Here is a 16,285-nt window from a genome sequence, read left to right as displayed (position 1 = left end):
AGAGACCCAGAAGAGACGTGTTTTGCTTCTCTCTAGCGGGATTGGAGGTATAAGAACACATTTTACTAATATCAAAGGTTGAGACCTCTGATATTATTTAAGAAAATAATAATAATGATGATAGTTTAAAAAAAAAAAAAAATTCTAAATTTACTACCATGTGCTTTCACTGAGCTTTCAATGGCCCCTTATAATGAGTGCTCAGATTTCATGCTTAACAAACTAACAAAAAACAAACCAACTGCATAATAAAATTCAATAGGAGAAATTTTTTAATTGATTGAAAAAAAGTTCTTGCTACTAGTGCCTTAAAAATATTCTAAATCTTATCTATAATTTGAACCAGAAGCATATGAAGATTAGTCCCACTTTACCTGACGGAATTAAAGTGGGAGTATAATAAAAAAAAAAAGGGCAAGTTAATGAATTAAAAAGCTAAAATAGCAATGGTTTGTTATTTTTGTCATAGCAAGTTACACAAATACATATAACTATGTAGAAATATGGAAAAATTTTGCATGCTTTAGGTTAATTAATGTAGAAGTGGATAAAAAGCGGATAAAAAAAGGAAGGGTGATTGGTATAGATGAAAAACCCGTGGAAGTATGGAGATGTTAGGAAAAAAGTGAGTAGACTTTTTTACACAGTCTTGAGTGACAGGATCCCTGAGGAATGGAGAAGTGTACTGATAATGATTTTCTAGAACAAAGGTGATGGCTTAATGTTGAAAAAGGGTATGAGGGGCAGCAGAAGGATAGCAGGAAGAGTGAAAGTGAAGGCTTACAAGATGATAATGAGATCTGCTGTATGGTTTGGAGACAGTAGCACTAAGAAAAAGACACGAGGTGGAACTAGCAGTGAGTGACCAGGATGGACACAGAAATGAGTACAAAGTTAGAGAGACACGACTGAGATGGTTTGGACATGTGCAGTGGAGGGATAGTAAATATACCGGGCAATGGATGTTGAATATGGAGCTGCTAGACAGGAGGAAAAGAAGACGACCACAGAGAAAATTGATAGATGTAGTGAAGGAGGACATACAGATCATTGGTGTGACAGAGGAAGATGGAGGGACAGGGTGAAGGGCAAATTGAAAAAGGAAGGAAAACATAAGTAGGCATTGCTTTGTTTGCTCACAAGTTTTCATTTGTGTACCATGTTAACAAAAACTTCCACAGTTAAGTCAGAAAAATAAATGCAATCAAAGTGAAAACTGAAGAGGTTTTATTTAAGTTGGTTGAAAATATTTTGTAGAATTAGATTTTACACCTTAAAACAGTCGACTTGCTGTAAGTAGAAGCATTTCCATTGTTAAGCCAATTTCTTTTGTCTTTGGCTAATGATGCAAGAACTATTCATGGTCTTTTTGCCTGTCAGTACAGTTTTTCCCTCTGCCTCATATCCGTACTGATACTCTGAAACACCTCCTCAGTGCTGGGTCTATTCCAGTACCCGCAACTGTGGCGAACACTTAAGTGTGTGAGCCTACAGGTAGTGTGTCACAGTCTGGAAAAGTGCCAGAATACTGTATAATAAACCCACACTTCAGCACAAGTGGGTATTGTGGAAATTATCAGAAATGTCTCACACAAGCAGGCACTCTACTACTCACAAATACAGCTAGTGTGTGTATGGGATTTCCTCTTTTCTCTGCTTTTCACTTTCGATTAGGCAATATTCAGAGAAGTAATATAAAGGAACCCACAGTTCACACTGGCCACTTTGTTAGGTACACCTTTTTAATGGCTTGTTAAGGCCAATATCGAATAAATCAATCACATGGCAGTGCATTTAGACATACAGACGACCAGCTGACGTTAAAACTGAGTATCAGAATGAAGAAGAAAGTTGATTTAAGAGATTTGGAACATGGCATAGTTGTTGGTACCAGATGGGCTGGTTTGAGTATTTCAGAAACGCTGGTCTATCACCTCCCCCCAACCATCTGTACAGTGTTGGGAGAGTTGTCAGAAATAAAAGAATACATACAGTAATAAGGTGACGATGACTTGTTGATGCTGGAGGTCAAAGAAGAATGGTCAGACTGCTTTGAGATGATAGGAAGCCAATATTAGGTCAGATAACCACTTGTTGTAACCAAGGCATGCGGAAGAGCATCTCTGAATTCTCAACATGTTGAACCTTGAAGCAGATGGGCTTAATCGTAATTTCTGGTGTAGCATTAAGATTGAAATTTGCAGCTGCCCACATGGACAAGTCAAATGGCTTCTGGATTAAAGTTCTTATATAATACGAGACAAAGATTTTGCTATTTGGCCACAATAACAAAAACTATGTTTAGAGGAATAAAGATGAGGCTTTCAAATGTAACAGGCAATAACTGCTACAACCTTCATGCATGGTGGTGGTAGTATTATGCTCTGGGGCTGTTTAGCTGAAGTGGTTCTGATACATTGCGCAAAGTTGATAAAATGATGAAGGAGGATAATCTCCAAATTCTTCAAATTTCGCTCAAAACAACAGTTAAACATCTGAAACTTGGATACTATTTTATTGTTTCAATGGGGACAATGATCCCAAACATCAACACTGCTTTTGGAATAGATAAAGCAGACTAACATTAACCTTCCAGAATGACCTTCCCAAAGCTCCGACCTCAAATGTGTGGTTTACATTTAAAAATCTAACATTAACTCTACGAATTCTGCCATAAAAAGTGTTCAAAGATCCAACCAGAATTATACCACCAGCTTGCTGATGGCTATCAAAAGCATCTGGTCGAGGTGCAGTTTGCTAAAGGACATTCAACCAAATATTAGTGGGAGTGGATGTGGATCCTTGGTCTTATCAACAACTCACATCCACTTCACATCATTTGACCGTTGACGCCTCTTTAAAGGCTCAGCAGTAGATTCTAGCCTCTAATCTGACCTACTGTACACTCATAATACAATGCACCTACACCTGGGCTTATAATAGCTCAAACATCTCATCTTTACACAAAATATATCTGGCCTCTCAGCACTTCTAAAACCAATGATCCATCCTTTACATCAAATCTAAGGGACCCAAATCCTTTGTGTATTCATGCATGAGCAAACAAACACAATCAAAACTTTATTTTAAAAAATAAAGACAAGCAAATTGAATATATACATTAATGGCTCATTTAAACAGACATATCAGCAGCACATATTGGGGAATGAAAAGGTTAAGACACAAATGGATATTTTTCAGTTTGTAGTTTATTTCATTACAGGCGGGGTAGTAAGGGAGAGGGATTAAATACATTCTCATTGTGGGGCAGGAAAGGACGGGAAGCAAACCAGGTAAACATGGACAAGACATAGTTGAATTATTCCTTTAAATAAAGACCAATTCTTAAATCTGCCAATAGTTTTAATAAATAACTGTCAGATGAAATCTTTTTTTTAATATATATGTCAATACTGATATCTTTTTAATATAGTAATTATCTCCTTATTGTTATATAGTTGTTTTCTACATGACTCTATTGGAATTCATCTTTTTTTAGACATCTGTATAAATAATTACACATAGAAGATGGTGCTATACACATCATGGTGGAAAATATTGGTGCTTTCTTTCAGTTTGTTTAGTGCATGACCAGCTGCAAGCAAAGCTACTGAATGTAGGAAATTATTGGCCCAACCTTAGTGTGTCTACTGGGACTGGCAGCATGATTTCAGTAGTGTCAGACTGTAAACTGGCTGGCTGGTCTGCTGTGAGTAACCACAGCAAATCTTATTCCAATTGGAGAGACTGTGCAGATCACTATGGTGACTCCAGGCTTGATGGTGGCGCTCCACCAAAGGTCACTCACTGTGAGAAAGCTGTCACTCTGCAGCATGTCTCACCACCATGACACATTTGCAAAAAACAAAAAGCATATTGTTACCAGTGGCATGGCAGAATGTCAAATTTTTTTCCACTCAAGACAGGGGGGGAAAAAAACCTGAAATATTTAACTCCTTACATCTGGGAAAGTCGAAAAAGTTCTCCATACTTTCCTTAAAAACTGAGATAAAAACCACTGACGTCAAACCAATCTGTTGCAAGAGCAATAAGGATAATAATACCAGCAGATATAGCAATAAAAGTGATAACAACATTTAGTGTAATAATTCAAATCGTGACCCATCGGTTACACCCAGAGTGATATGGAAGATACTGTGCTGCACACAGCATTTAGAGTCGGCAAATGCAATGTTCGAGTACATTTATTCATTCAGTCCAACCTCAAGCATGTTTGAGATGAACCGTATTAAAGGGAAGCAAACGCCTTGACGTCCAAAATGACAGAGCACCTTCAGAACAAGAGAAATCTATCCCGAGAGAGCTGTAGGATATATAATTTGGTCCTGTCTGATGACCTCGGCGACTATTAAACCTCTCAAAAGTTTGAGTTTACATACGATGGTAATTTCTGGACATGTTTAGAGCTTCTTTACTGTGGCTTAATGACAAGACATGTTCTATACCAGCCATGCTACTCTGGAATGCATGCAGACTGACCTGTTTCTAAGAGCTCTCCAAGAAGAACTGTACAGTAATTATTATGAAACCAGGACAACTATTAGCAAGTTTGATATTCCTATAAACTCCGGTGTACAGAGGCTGTGTTTTGGAAATGAAAGCCATGGCAGTGTTTTAAGGTCAGGATGACATCTTTTCTGGAGTTGCTGTGTAACAGTCTATGTGGGTAATCAACAGGATGGCTAGGGAAGGAGATAATGAACTTAGCTTGTTTTTAAATAAAGCAATATCCATATACATATACAAAATTACATCTCATAAATACATTTGGCAAGACGATGTATTAAATTTTTTTTGGCAACAGGGGTAAATTGAGCAATGATGTGCGCAAGTAACCAAATGTCAGTCTAAGGTGGTTTAATGATGATTTCTCTTGAAGAATAAATAAATAATTAAAAAAAACATCATCATGCATTATAAAGAGTAACCAAAAGACTCAAAAACATCCATAGGCATCTGAAATAACTTTGTCACAATCACTAAATGTTTAAGACACATGGATTCTCACCAATGTAACACACTTACTCTCTTTCTCAAAGTCAATTCTTTGTAGACCTGAGGAACATTTCTTGAAATCTTATCACTTCTATTTATTAACAAAATGTCCATCTTCACATTTCTGATTTAAAGAAATCAAACAAAAATAAAAGCTGGACAAATTTCCGGAGCTGCTGAGTGTGCAGGAAGTCGTACAGTACATCAACCCAGATGATGTGCCTATGCTAACCTCTTCTACAGTGTTAATTTTTGAATCCCTGCTCAGTTAAATATTCTCCCTTTGATTTGGTTACTTCAGGGAATCGATGTAATGTGGACGCATTCCCATGTGGGTGAGACAACATTTTCAAATGGCATTGTGAAGCTACAGTTATTTATATTCACCCAAAAGCAGCACAGCCCCCTGGCATGCAGAGAGAGGTATCCTTTTTTTTCTTAGTCATTGCAATAGTGTGAAAATGCTATAAACAGAGTTCGAGGGGGTACACCTGAAGAATGGGAATATTGTGTGAGTTGGTCAGTCAAATTCTGTCACTGGATCTCCGATGAGTAACTGCATTCCATTGCATGCATGTACTGTGATATGTTTTAAAATCTGAAATTGACTGCACCTCTCAATCAGAGCAAAGGGCATTGGAGACTTCAGAGTGCACTCTACACCATAGACGATAGTGTGTTCTCTTCAGGGCAGTGGCAAGGGGGAGATGTTCGTAGGGAGTGTATGGCTGATGGGGCACCCTCGCTAGGAGAAAGGTCGTTGAGTTCCTCAGATGAAGAGAGAGGGAAGGAGGGTGACAAAGATATGCCCGAAGAGGGGTCAGCGGATCCAGCAAAAGTGCGCGGAGGCTTGGGAACTAGATTAGGCTCCACTGTTGCCCTGGCCAGAAGTTGTTTGTCATCCAACCGCTGCTCATCTCCAAGACACTCACCCTGCCCAAAGGAGCCCCGGCCTGATTCTGACTCCCCATCAGAAAGGTCCAGAGTTGGTGAGCTGCTGCCATCCAGTCTGAAAAGTGAGTCTAAGTACTGGGCGAACTCCAGCACTGCCTGGCTGGGGTTTCCATTGGATAGATGGGGTGGAGGCGTAGAAGCCGCTGGTCTGGTCTCTGCACTTAACTGTTTCTCTGCCGTTTCCAGCTCCCAGTCTTCCTTTTCTCTATCCATTGGTCTAGTACCAATATGTGGACTTAGGGGAGCAACAGGTGTGCTCCCTGGGCTGTAGACACCAGGCATTTGTTGGTGATCCTCATCAGGAAGCATTTTCAAGTTGGCATTAGTCTCAGGTTTGTAAGACTTAGCCAAGACACTCTGGTTTAGCAGAGCTGGGGAATGCAGTCCACTGTAGCGAGGTGTGGCAGGGGACAGCCTCATAGGATAATCTGGGGTTGATCTGGATTCCAGCGGGGTAAAGAAGGGCCCAACCTCACCCAGATGCTCTGTTGTTGCTTGGCAGAGGACATCTGCAGATAGTAGCTCAGTGCGAGAGCTCAGAGATGGGTTCTCCTCTGGGATTGGGGCATCCAAAGGGAACGGGAGGCTACCCAGCATTGGTGAACCCCTTAATGCAGCGGAGGACCGTCGGGAATCCAGACTATACAGGGACTCTGCATCTGAGAGACTCTCCATGACAGCTAAGGGTGCTTTGCGATCCCTCAGCTCCACTGCCAAACGTTCTCGTGCTCCACGCAGTACTACAGGCACTGGAGGAGGGGGGCACTCAGAGAAACCATCCAGAGATATTTCAGACTGGGCACACGAGCTAGAGGAGAGGAGAAGAATGGGTTGGAGCATAATGAAAGGGAAAAGAGAGGAGAGGGGATTCAAAACACAAGACAGACATGAAAACGAGTCAAAATAACTCACGGAAGGTTAAAGAAAAAGGATAGAAATGAAAAGTGTTAGTACTGAAACTACAGGTATCTAGAGTCTACAGAGCAGGTGAACATTGCAAAATACTACATAGATGGAGGAAAGATAAAAAAAAAAAAAAAACAAGAGAAAGAGACTGGAAGGGCAGGAGTGTATCCAAGTGCATGTGCTCTTGTATTGGCTTATAATACAGGAGAGGTAAAGTACAAGGTGGGATCAAAAGGTTCTGTGAGTCTGTCCACAAAAAGAAAAAGAAAACGTATTTCACTTAAGAATCGTTTAATAAACCCTCAAGATCAACTTCCTGTGTACCTTTGGACTGCTGCTCACTCCTTTACAGTCCCATTGTGACTGCTTGCATGTACACTTGTGCAGATGGTAAAAACCATCATCCAGCCTACATATTACATGTTTACTGCTGTTGAGAGCCGATTCTCAGGGTAAAACTCAAGCAGCACTCTTCAGTGGACGATTCCAGCCAGTAGCCAAGCATCCCTTCGTGGGGTCGTTCACAGTGAATGTGCCTGCTACTAACAGACTGTCAAAGTGGAGTTCTACTATACCTATAATTTCCTGAGGTACCAGAGGGAGGACATTTAGTGCATATAACTTGAGCTTGGTTGCATCAATAGGCGTCCTCTTTCATGGCACAGCAGAGGGACCATGAGAAAACAGGCAAGTGGTCAGAGTGGTGTCCAAAGGTCCACAAGGAGACCGCCTTGAAAACGAAATTGGTCCAATTTAAATCTGGTATGGTTTTTACTTTTTGTGGACAGAGTCATAAAACTTTGTGATAGTACCTTCGTAATTTAACCATTTGTACCAGGAGTTCACACTGACTTTGGACAGGGGCTAAACCAGAGAGGGCGAGGTGGGAACTGAATACTACCATACGTTGCAACGGCTCTGTGTTCAGACAGCGTGCATGCGTGCATGAGAGAAGGGAGGACATTATGCAAAATTAGTATTGGCATGCTTTGCTTACCGTAACAATGTTTTTTGTCTTTTTTTTTTTTTTAAACATACAGAACAAACAAAAATAATTTTGAGAAAATAAAGTAGCAGTTAGTAGCAGTTGTATTTTTTTTTAGTACTGGTTATATAGCTACATTATAAGGCATAATTTCCCAGTGATTTCTCCTATACTTAGAGATTTGCTACTATTACATACTAGGTAAGAGTGAAAGCTGAACATAAAGATCAAACTATTTTATATATCCTTTCAGGCTTAAACACGCCCACAGTGGTGCCTGGTGTACTAACCGAACACTGCTGTTCCTGCGGTGGTGGGTTGTAGGCGTTGGCTGCTGAGAGGTTGTTGATGTATCCACGAACAAGGTCTCTGGGTTCAAGTCCACTTCTGTGGGGCTCACCATGATCTTGGCTGCTGACAGCAAAGCAGTTTTCCCTTTGTTGTAGTTCTCCAGCACCTGTCACAAGCACAGGAGTATAAACAGATACATAACTTGACTGATAGAGGGACGACCAGGGAGGATCCGTTTCAAAATAAACAGGATGACTTCATAAAAATATATAACTGGAAAAAGTTAATTGATTAATCATGTTTTATATGTGAAATGTTTCTAAACTTTCCTATGCTAGCAGACACCCAATGATTTTGTAGTTTTTAAAACCCTTCCTACTGTTTTTCCTTTATTCATTTTCTAGATTCAAACAGAAATATGCTGAGGTGTTTTCTTCCTCTTCGTCAGCAAAACATGAGGAAAAAAAAAAAATTCCTGAAGAAACTGGTATATCACCAAATTGCCATTGAATGAGCTGGGCAATAACCGAGACTGTGTCATGCACCGTCACTAACCAAAATGATCAAGAACAGAACCAAAAGATAGAAATAACAAATGCCAGGTATGCATTTGGATCAATTTCAGTAATGTTATAATGGTTTCAAAAATATTATGTGGGTCACCACTACAACTATATTTATAAGCACACAAGTGCTTGTAATATAGTGTTAAAAAGCAGTGTAGTTCAGTTACATATAAGTGCAATCTAAAGGTGAGCTCACACCTACTCCAGCTGACATTAAACACCCACAACAGAGTCATGATGCCTGAGCAAGAACTACGCAAGACCTGCGTTACCACTATAGGGAATAACAAACCATATGACTGTTTTACCCATCTTGGAAACACATTCAACACAAGGTTTGTCCAACAAAATATGAACCGTGTTATGTTCACTGACGTAAATGAGAACAGAACAAAAAACAAAACAAAACCCCAAAACATTAATGGCAAGCCACAAATCAGCACGCAATTGTTTGGTTAACTTTAATGACTTAAAAGATAACACATTGTGGTATCAAAACAGGTGGAAATATTAGAGGACATGAACACACACAAAAAAATACATGTGACAATGGAATGAGGTGATTAAAAGAGAAAATAACAAAAAGACAAAAGCTAATATATTTATTATGGTTATATTGTGCAAATTGGTTATGGATGACAAGTGTAAACAATGTGTTACATGGGTGAGTTTAAAGACACAAGAGAACATGCTTCTGCAAGTAGTAAACCACATTAAATAACTGGCACCAACAACAGCAAACATATCTATGACTGTAGACACAACAACTACAAATGATGACAAAATACATCAAATTTATACTTGGACGGTTTTTTGCATTGCATATCTCAACAGCATTAGCGTATAGAATTAATAAAAGCACACTGATATATGAAGTGTACAAAGTAGGATATAAAATTGTGTAAACTACAAATTTATTTTTAATAGTAAACTCACTATCCTGCATGCCAGTAATAAGAAAACCAAAATCTTTAAATTTGAAAAGACACTGTGAGCATAAATTTTACAGCATAGTTGAACACTGTATTTACACATTCATTCCCCCTTGCTGCTTCATCTGCTGCTGATGAGTAATTGACAGTTTGGGGTTTTTTTTCCAGGGGATTATGTGCTGAATGTGTGCTTTCAAAGAGCAAAATAAAAAGGGGAACACACATTCACAGAGAAGAGCTGCAGCTACTGAAAAACCCAGGCAGGAAGCAAGAAAGAGCAGTTAATGTGGAAGAAATTAGGTTACCATAGAAACTTTGTGAATACAAAGAAAACTTGTTACGTCGAGGACCAGGATTAGAAAGTTCGTGCCAAAGCACTTGACCACAGGCACTGCAGCTGAGAGAGGAACGGAAAAAGAATGAAGGGTTGGTTTGAGGAAAGCTGGATGATGAACCTCATTAACAAGTAAAGGAGTCCAGGTGAGTTTGGACTCATCGTTTCTGACTCCACGGTTTAAAGCCATCGCATGCTCCTGTACCATTGTACACATCATTAACCAGTGACGTATTAATGGAAATGGTTATTGATAAAATTTGACCACATTGCCTTGTGGATGTGCATTTCTTTACCCCATAAAACTTGATGTGCCAGCTATTCAGTCGAGTTTCAATGTCATGCTTAATGCTTTTGGAGAAACACCTTTTAAAGGCAACCAATAAATCGCCTGGACTTGTTGGATCCAGCAAGCTTATAGAGTAAAAATGCCAGTTGGTGGTTAAAGAAGATTCTTTACATACTGGTCATTTGTGGTTGCTCTAAAATCAGTAAAAAAAAAAATAATAATAAAAAAAATAGCAGCTTTACTACGACTTTTGGCTCTAGCCTTTGTCCTAAGACTGGCCAACATCTAAGTTTTACACATAATGCAGAAATGTTTCCAACACTGAATGCAACAAGTAAAAGTTGCATTCAGTCTTACGATTAGCATCTCCTTAGAATATGTAGACTAGCAATGTACATAGTACTAGAATTTTTCAGCGTCTAAATGTGATAAAGTTTAGACAACAGATTCAAAAAGATTGTTTGGCACTTTTATCTTGGGAGGAGAGTTTTCTATCTGAGGACTGTTAGACTTGTTAGATCGGATTTCCTCTTGATGGTGGTGAGAGACGCGTGGTTCTGACTGAGGTTGTGGTAAAACGCATGAATCATCTTCAGCTGGAAGAACTCCTGACTGAGTGTTGGAAGGGACAGACACCATGCATGGCTGAAAGACAGAGGTAGAGTCTGACAGAGGAGGTGGGAGAAAAGACTCAGCATCTGGAACTGAAGAAGAAGTGACAGCGAGTGGTGTAGAGACAGTTTCAGTCTCTGCAAGGGAGCCAGTGCAAGACAGGTCTTTGTGGTTGGCAGATGAAGAGTTGGAGGGAGGAGGATTAGCGTTTAGTTCTGTTTGGGAGAGTATTAACTCAGTGGTACTGGATGTAGGTTGACTGATTCCCAGTTCCTCTGCTTCCAAGTATTCCTGCTCAGACAGGGGACAAAATGGTTCCAGTACCTGCAGAAACACCAAATATATCACACCACTACATCCTATACACGCACACACTTCACAAATACACACATACTTAACTTTAAACGTTCATCTAGAGAGACAAACACAAAGGCAAAACCAAGCTGAAAAACACCATATACAGACAGGAAAAACACCAGACAACATGAAGTCCTCAGCCACAACAAGTGCAGTCCCCCAAAATCAGTCCATCACATGCAAACATTCACATTAATACCCTGTTATCAAAACAGATGTTCAACGTCCATGACGAACAGGCTCAAAAAGACCAAAGAAAGACCATGAAACCAGCCACGAGTGAACAATTCCCATGCTTTGAGACAGGAGCAATGTGGAGAAAAACAAAAAGGTGTGGTGAGTTGTAGGTTAATGATTGGTCACATGCATAAAGTAACAACTGAGTCGCATTAAATTTTTTGCAATGCCTCAAAATGAATTCTTAACTCCACTTAAATTAAAGCTTGACGATCCTAAGACCTTTACCTTTGAATTTGCACATTTTTTTGTATGGTGCAACTACAGGAACTAAATGACAATAACCAAAATATGATAATTTCTAGTTCGAGTCCCCAGTGTTATTGAAAGCCACAAGATGGGTAGATTTAAAGGATGAGGAAATCTTCAATTTTCGATTAAGTTATCTCTAGATGTCATCATTCTTCGCAGGGTTTATTAGTAACAATACCTGCAAATGTCTGTAGAAAAACTTATATTTAAATATTTTTATGGGCATGTTTCCAGATAAATTTCACACAATTAAGCTCTCAATTTACTAAAATGCTTTTAGTGAATTTTTAACTAAGATTAACCTTATCTCCAGAATAAGAAGATAAACTAAAAGTAAAACATAAAATTGCTACTGGCCTCTATTTTCAATAAAACAACCTGTAATTGTAAGTATTCCAGCCTTTATTAAGACCCACATCTCTTTTGTTTATTTTCTTTAATTGTTAGAGCCAATCCCCATGTAAGCATCACCCGTCTAATCCGTTACCCAGTGTTGGAAATCAAGAACAAAATTAAAAAGCCGTTTTTGCACAATTTCAAATACACCCCCCTCAAAATAATGCATGCACGCAGATTTAAAAAACAGACCTTGTTGAGACCCTCCATCACCATGTGGGGCATGTGCTCATTAAGCATGGCAGGTGATATGATGACCTCATTGAAAGCCTTGTTGTCCCCCCACAATGCTGAGTAGGTTGGCTCTTCCTGACCACAGCTAAAAGGGAGAGGGAGAAAGAGGGAGAATCTGTCAGTCAAAATGAGAAGTAGTAAACACACAGGTTGACTTAACATATTTTCCTCATAATACAGAACATGGGGGGGCACTGTATCACACCACTAAGTGGAATATTTTTGTATCAAGTCAAAAAACTCATACGTTGGGGTAAAAGATTAAAAAGCAAAAAGCAAAAGGACTCCAAGACGCTTTAAAAAGTACTGCAGCATGAAGAAGAAAAATATATAAGGATGAACTTTCTGTTTTACCTTTAGACACGGTAAAACAAAAAAAGAAAACGCATGTTTGCATTTAATTGCAGCAGCTTTCAAACCAGTTTTCTTACCATGTCTCTGGAGGATGGTTGTGTACCACGTGGATGATCCTGCCAGGTGGGTAGAGGGGTGTGGAGGCTGACAAGGCGATGCTGAGGTCACTGGGATGTAGCCACAAGCGACTGCTTGGGGGTGCTGCAGGCTGAGACTGAGGATCATCATCCTCTAGTGGAAGCTCTGATTTTGGGATGCATTTAGTGCCTCCCGCAATGATCCTCCACTGTAGGGAAAAAATTGTTTTTTTTAAAAAAAACGTATGCATTTCTTTATTTGTATGCATTCTTTCATAACAAAACTTTCAGAAATAAAAATGAGAAATGCTACAGGTTTTATAATGCTGAATTTAATAGATTAAAAAACAGCAACGATCAGCCTTCTCTTGTTACTGCATGCTTTTCGTGAAACAATCTCATTTGTTTTTTTCTTCCAGATGATTTCATACAGCAAATGCTCTAAAAGTCTGTAATCTTCTATAACATCAAGAAGTTAAGTCACCTTTGGCTTGTTACTCTTTTGTAAAACTTCCAGAAGGTGGCGTCGGAAACCCTCTAGTTGTGACAGGCCAAGCCTACGACAGACCAGAAGGCTACTGTGGGTAATACTGCAGAAGGGTGAAGGTAACATTAGTATACTGATGTAGTAAAAGAGGATACCTTGGCACCAAGTCTTTACCCAAAACTACGGATGTGACAAACTCTTTGGAGTACTCCATGGCATCCTCACTGGGTGCATAAAAAGACAAAAAAAAAAAAGAAAGAAAAGAAGTTAAATTACGGAATACTGGATACGCAGAGGGTAAATAATGGGACAGTCTGCACGCTACATATTTACAGGATGCACTCTATGTGACCATAATAAAATGCCCTGGTTGATATAACACTGCAAATCATGGGGAGAAGATTTTAAGAAAATTAGAGACCATCTCGTGATGGGATCACACCAGCTGCAACACCAGCGTGTTCTCAGACCTGCGTCGTCTTTCAATTCTGCCTTTACAGAATTCTGACGATATACACACACTCCCTTGAGAGTGATGTCACCTGCCAAAGTCCTCAAAGCCACCTTTGTGGTGCTTACACTGCAGTTCATGTCCCCAGGAGCACATGACGTCATGAAGACTGAGAGAAAAACAGGAACACTCTGGAGGTTAAAAAGTCTACTGGTGATGCAGCTGGTAAACACGAACTACATGTCTTCAGAAGAAGTGCCCTTCCTGTTAGCCCATCTCTCCCTTAATATGTAAACTTATGGATTTAACATGAACTGCACTTCTACAATTGATTTGCATGTGAACAGGTTACCGAAAAGAAGATGATGGAGGAGGCCTGTTTTTGGAAATGCACGATGGGTTTCCTATAAATGAGCCGAATCCATGAAAAACAAAAATAGCAACTTAAAGCTTTGGCTATGTGGGCAGTTACTCTTAAATAGTGATGTGATAGCCTATAGCATGTGACTAAACAGCACAATGTAAAGTTTTAATACAAAAACCCTTTTGAGTTTAAGGTTTAATGACTGGAAAATGGTTGGCAAGTCTGATGAATTGAAAGTGCAGCTGTGCCACTGTGGAGTGTGCTCTCATTATGTGGCATACACCATATGCGCTGGAAAGCCTATGTTTATGCCACATTGGGGGAATGCAATGGCTAATTAGAGGCATTCATTTAGCATTCAGTGATGTAATTAATACTAAGAAAATTAAGTTTTGATGCAAGAGTATATCAAGAAGAACAATCAGATCATTCAGCTAAAAAGGATGTTCTTTGTTAATACAAATCCTGCAAGATCAACTAGCGATACCATCCAGATATAGTTTACTGTATTATTTGCAGAAACAAATACACGTTTAGCATATTATTAACTTATATAGATGAGGAAAAAAAGCTTTTTCTTTCCCCCCCTCAGGTACCTAATTATATCCCAAACATTTCCCAGGAGGTTTTTTTAAACAGCTTTTCCAACCATCCTTGTTTTCTTTTGGATGCTTTGCACACAGAAACAAAATTATTTCACAAAATACAAACATTACCATGGTCAAAATTATTGCAGTCGTTTGTTTTCAACAAGTCTCACATTTGTATTTGTTCACCAGGAGCGGCGTATGTTTTGGGTTGTTGTCGTGTTGGAAGACGAAGCGATGACCCGGACCCAGTTTTGCTTCTGCCTGCTTCAGGTCTCCTTTAAAATTTTCACATATCTTTCTGTCATTGTGATTTCTTCCACCTCAACGAGATTCCCAGTTTCGGAGGCACTGAAACATCCCATAGCATAACACTCTCACCACCATGTTTCACGGTGGAAACGGTGGTGTTTGGGTTGCACGGCTCTTGATGAAACTTCTTATTCTGGTTCTTGATACTTAGAAACACTGTGATACTGTGAGCTGTCAAACCCCCCACCCACCGAGTGAGGTGACGACAATATCCCATGAGCCTTTTACATCTGAGGGGCAAAAAGCCCTTGGGAAAATTTGGACACAAACTATAACTATGAAAGGGGGCTTAATCTTTTTTTCCTCATCTGCATACATGTGGGGCAACAAACAGTGCTTTAGTGGGGCTTATACTACTTCTACTCATGCTTTTCTTTAGCCACCCCTCTTCTGTGAAATCTTGTGACAGCAGTTTAAGAACTGCCATGTGTCGTGATGACTTTAACAGAATACTAAAAGGTGCACTGCACCATTTAATTTCCTCTTGGTACAAACTTCCTTCCAGTACAATTTGCATAGCAAACAGTTATCCAGCTGCATGGTGGTATGCAGTGTTAACTGTGCACAGTCAAAATAAAAATCAACTCTGAACCACTGGACCAAAAATAGGCTACATCGTTACAAAAAGAGATGATATGAAAATACAAACCACAGCTTTGGGGTACTTGTCCACAGTAAAATGCACCAACTTGCACCTACACTTAAAGGAGAATATAATTCTTCTCAGACTGAGGAACGAGACTTCCTGAGGTGATGAGTAAAAGAAAGAAAATGTTTATAGCAATGTCCATCTCTGCAGATCTGCTACATACGCCAGGTCTATCATCATTTTCAAATAATTCAGTATCTGTGAAAACTGTGACAGGATTACACATATTTTAGTAGAAATCTGTAGCTTCATCCATCAAAGCTGCGTTTCATCTACCAGAATGTCAATCAGGATACCTGCTTCCTCTTTTCTGTTTCAGGAAGATACTCTGACCAATCAGTGGCAACTAAAGGAGGATTTAAAACCCCAATTCCTCAAGCCCAGAAAGCAAATCCTCAACCCTGCCTGAAGGCCATTTACTGCAAATATTTCCCCAGTAATTTCTCACTGCTTTCCTGTCCTAAAAAGCAACCCCCAAAAATAAATGTCTCTTGGTTTAGCCTCAAAATATTGGTTTTTATTTCCTCTTTCATGTTGCTCTCCCCTGAACTAGTTTCTTGAGAGTGAAAGAGTTTGGGCTTCTACTTCCAATTCTCCACCTCTCTCTTCATTATTTGTTTGCCTCTACAATTAAATAAGGTTA

General features: G+C 39.5%; 1 protein-coding gene across 2 annotated transcripts in view; it reads right to left on the bottom strand.

Annotated features, from left to right (window-relative positions):
* Positions 1-3,191: 3,191 nt before the first annotated feature.
* The window catches only part of dagla (diacylglycerol lipase, alpha), a 43,374-nt gene continuing 30,280 nt past the window's right edge, over positions 3,192-16,285 (bottom strand). Inside the window, exons 15-21 of one of the 2 annotated variants that reach the window (XM_025906062.1) lie at positions 13,435-13,503; positions 13,277-13,349; positions 12,793-13,001; positions 12,320-12,446; positions 8,152-8,318; positions 7,874-7,891; positions 3,192-6,778 (exon numbers count right to left, since the gene is read on the bottom strand). In XM_025906062.1, coding sequence (XP_025761847.1) covers positions 5,674-6,778; positions 7,874-7,891; positions 8,152-8,318; positions 12,320-12,446; positions 12,793-13,001; positions 13,277-13,349; positions 13,435-13,503 — 1,768 coding nt within the window. In that variant the 3' untranslated portion in view covers positions 3,192-5,673. The remainder of the gene's footprint in view (positions 6,779-7,873; positions 7,892-8,151; positions 8,319-12,319; positions 12,447-12,792; positions 13,002-13,276; positions 13,350-13,434; positions 13,504-16,285) is intronic. The other variant, XM_019358233.2, reaches the window with a different exon arrangement.

Source organism: Oreochromis niloticus, linkage group LG1, assembly GCF_001858045.2.
Source record: "Oreochromis niloticus isolate F11D_XX linkage group LG1, O_niloticus_UMD_NMBU, whole genome shotgun sequence".
Lineage (NCBI taxonomy): Eukaryota > Metazoa > Chordata > Actinopteri > Cichliformes > Cichlidae > Oreochromis > Oreochromis niloticus.
This window is presented reverse-complemented; position numbering and strand designations above follow the sequence as displayed.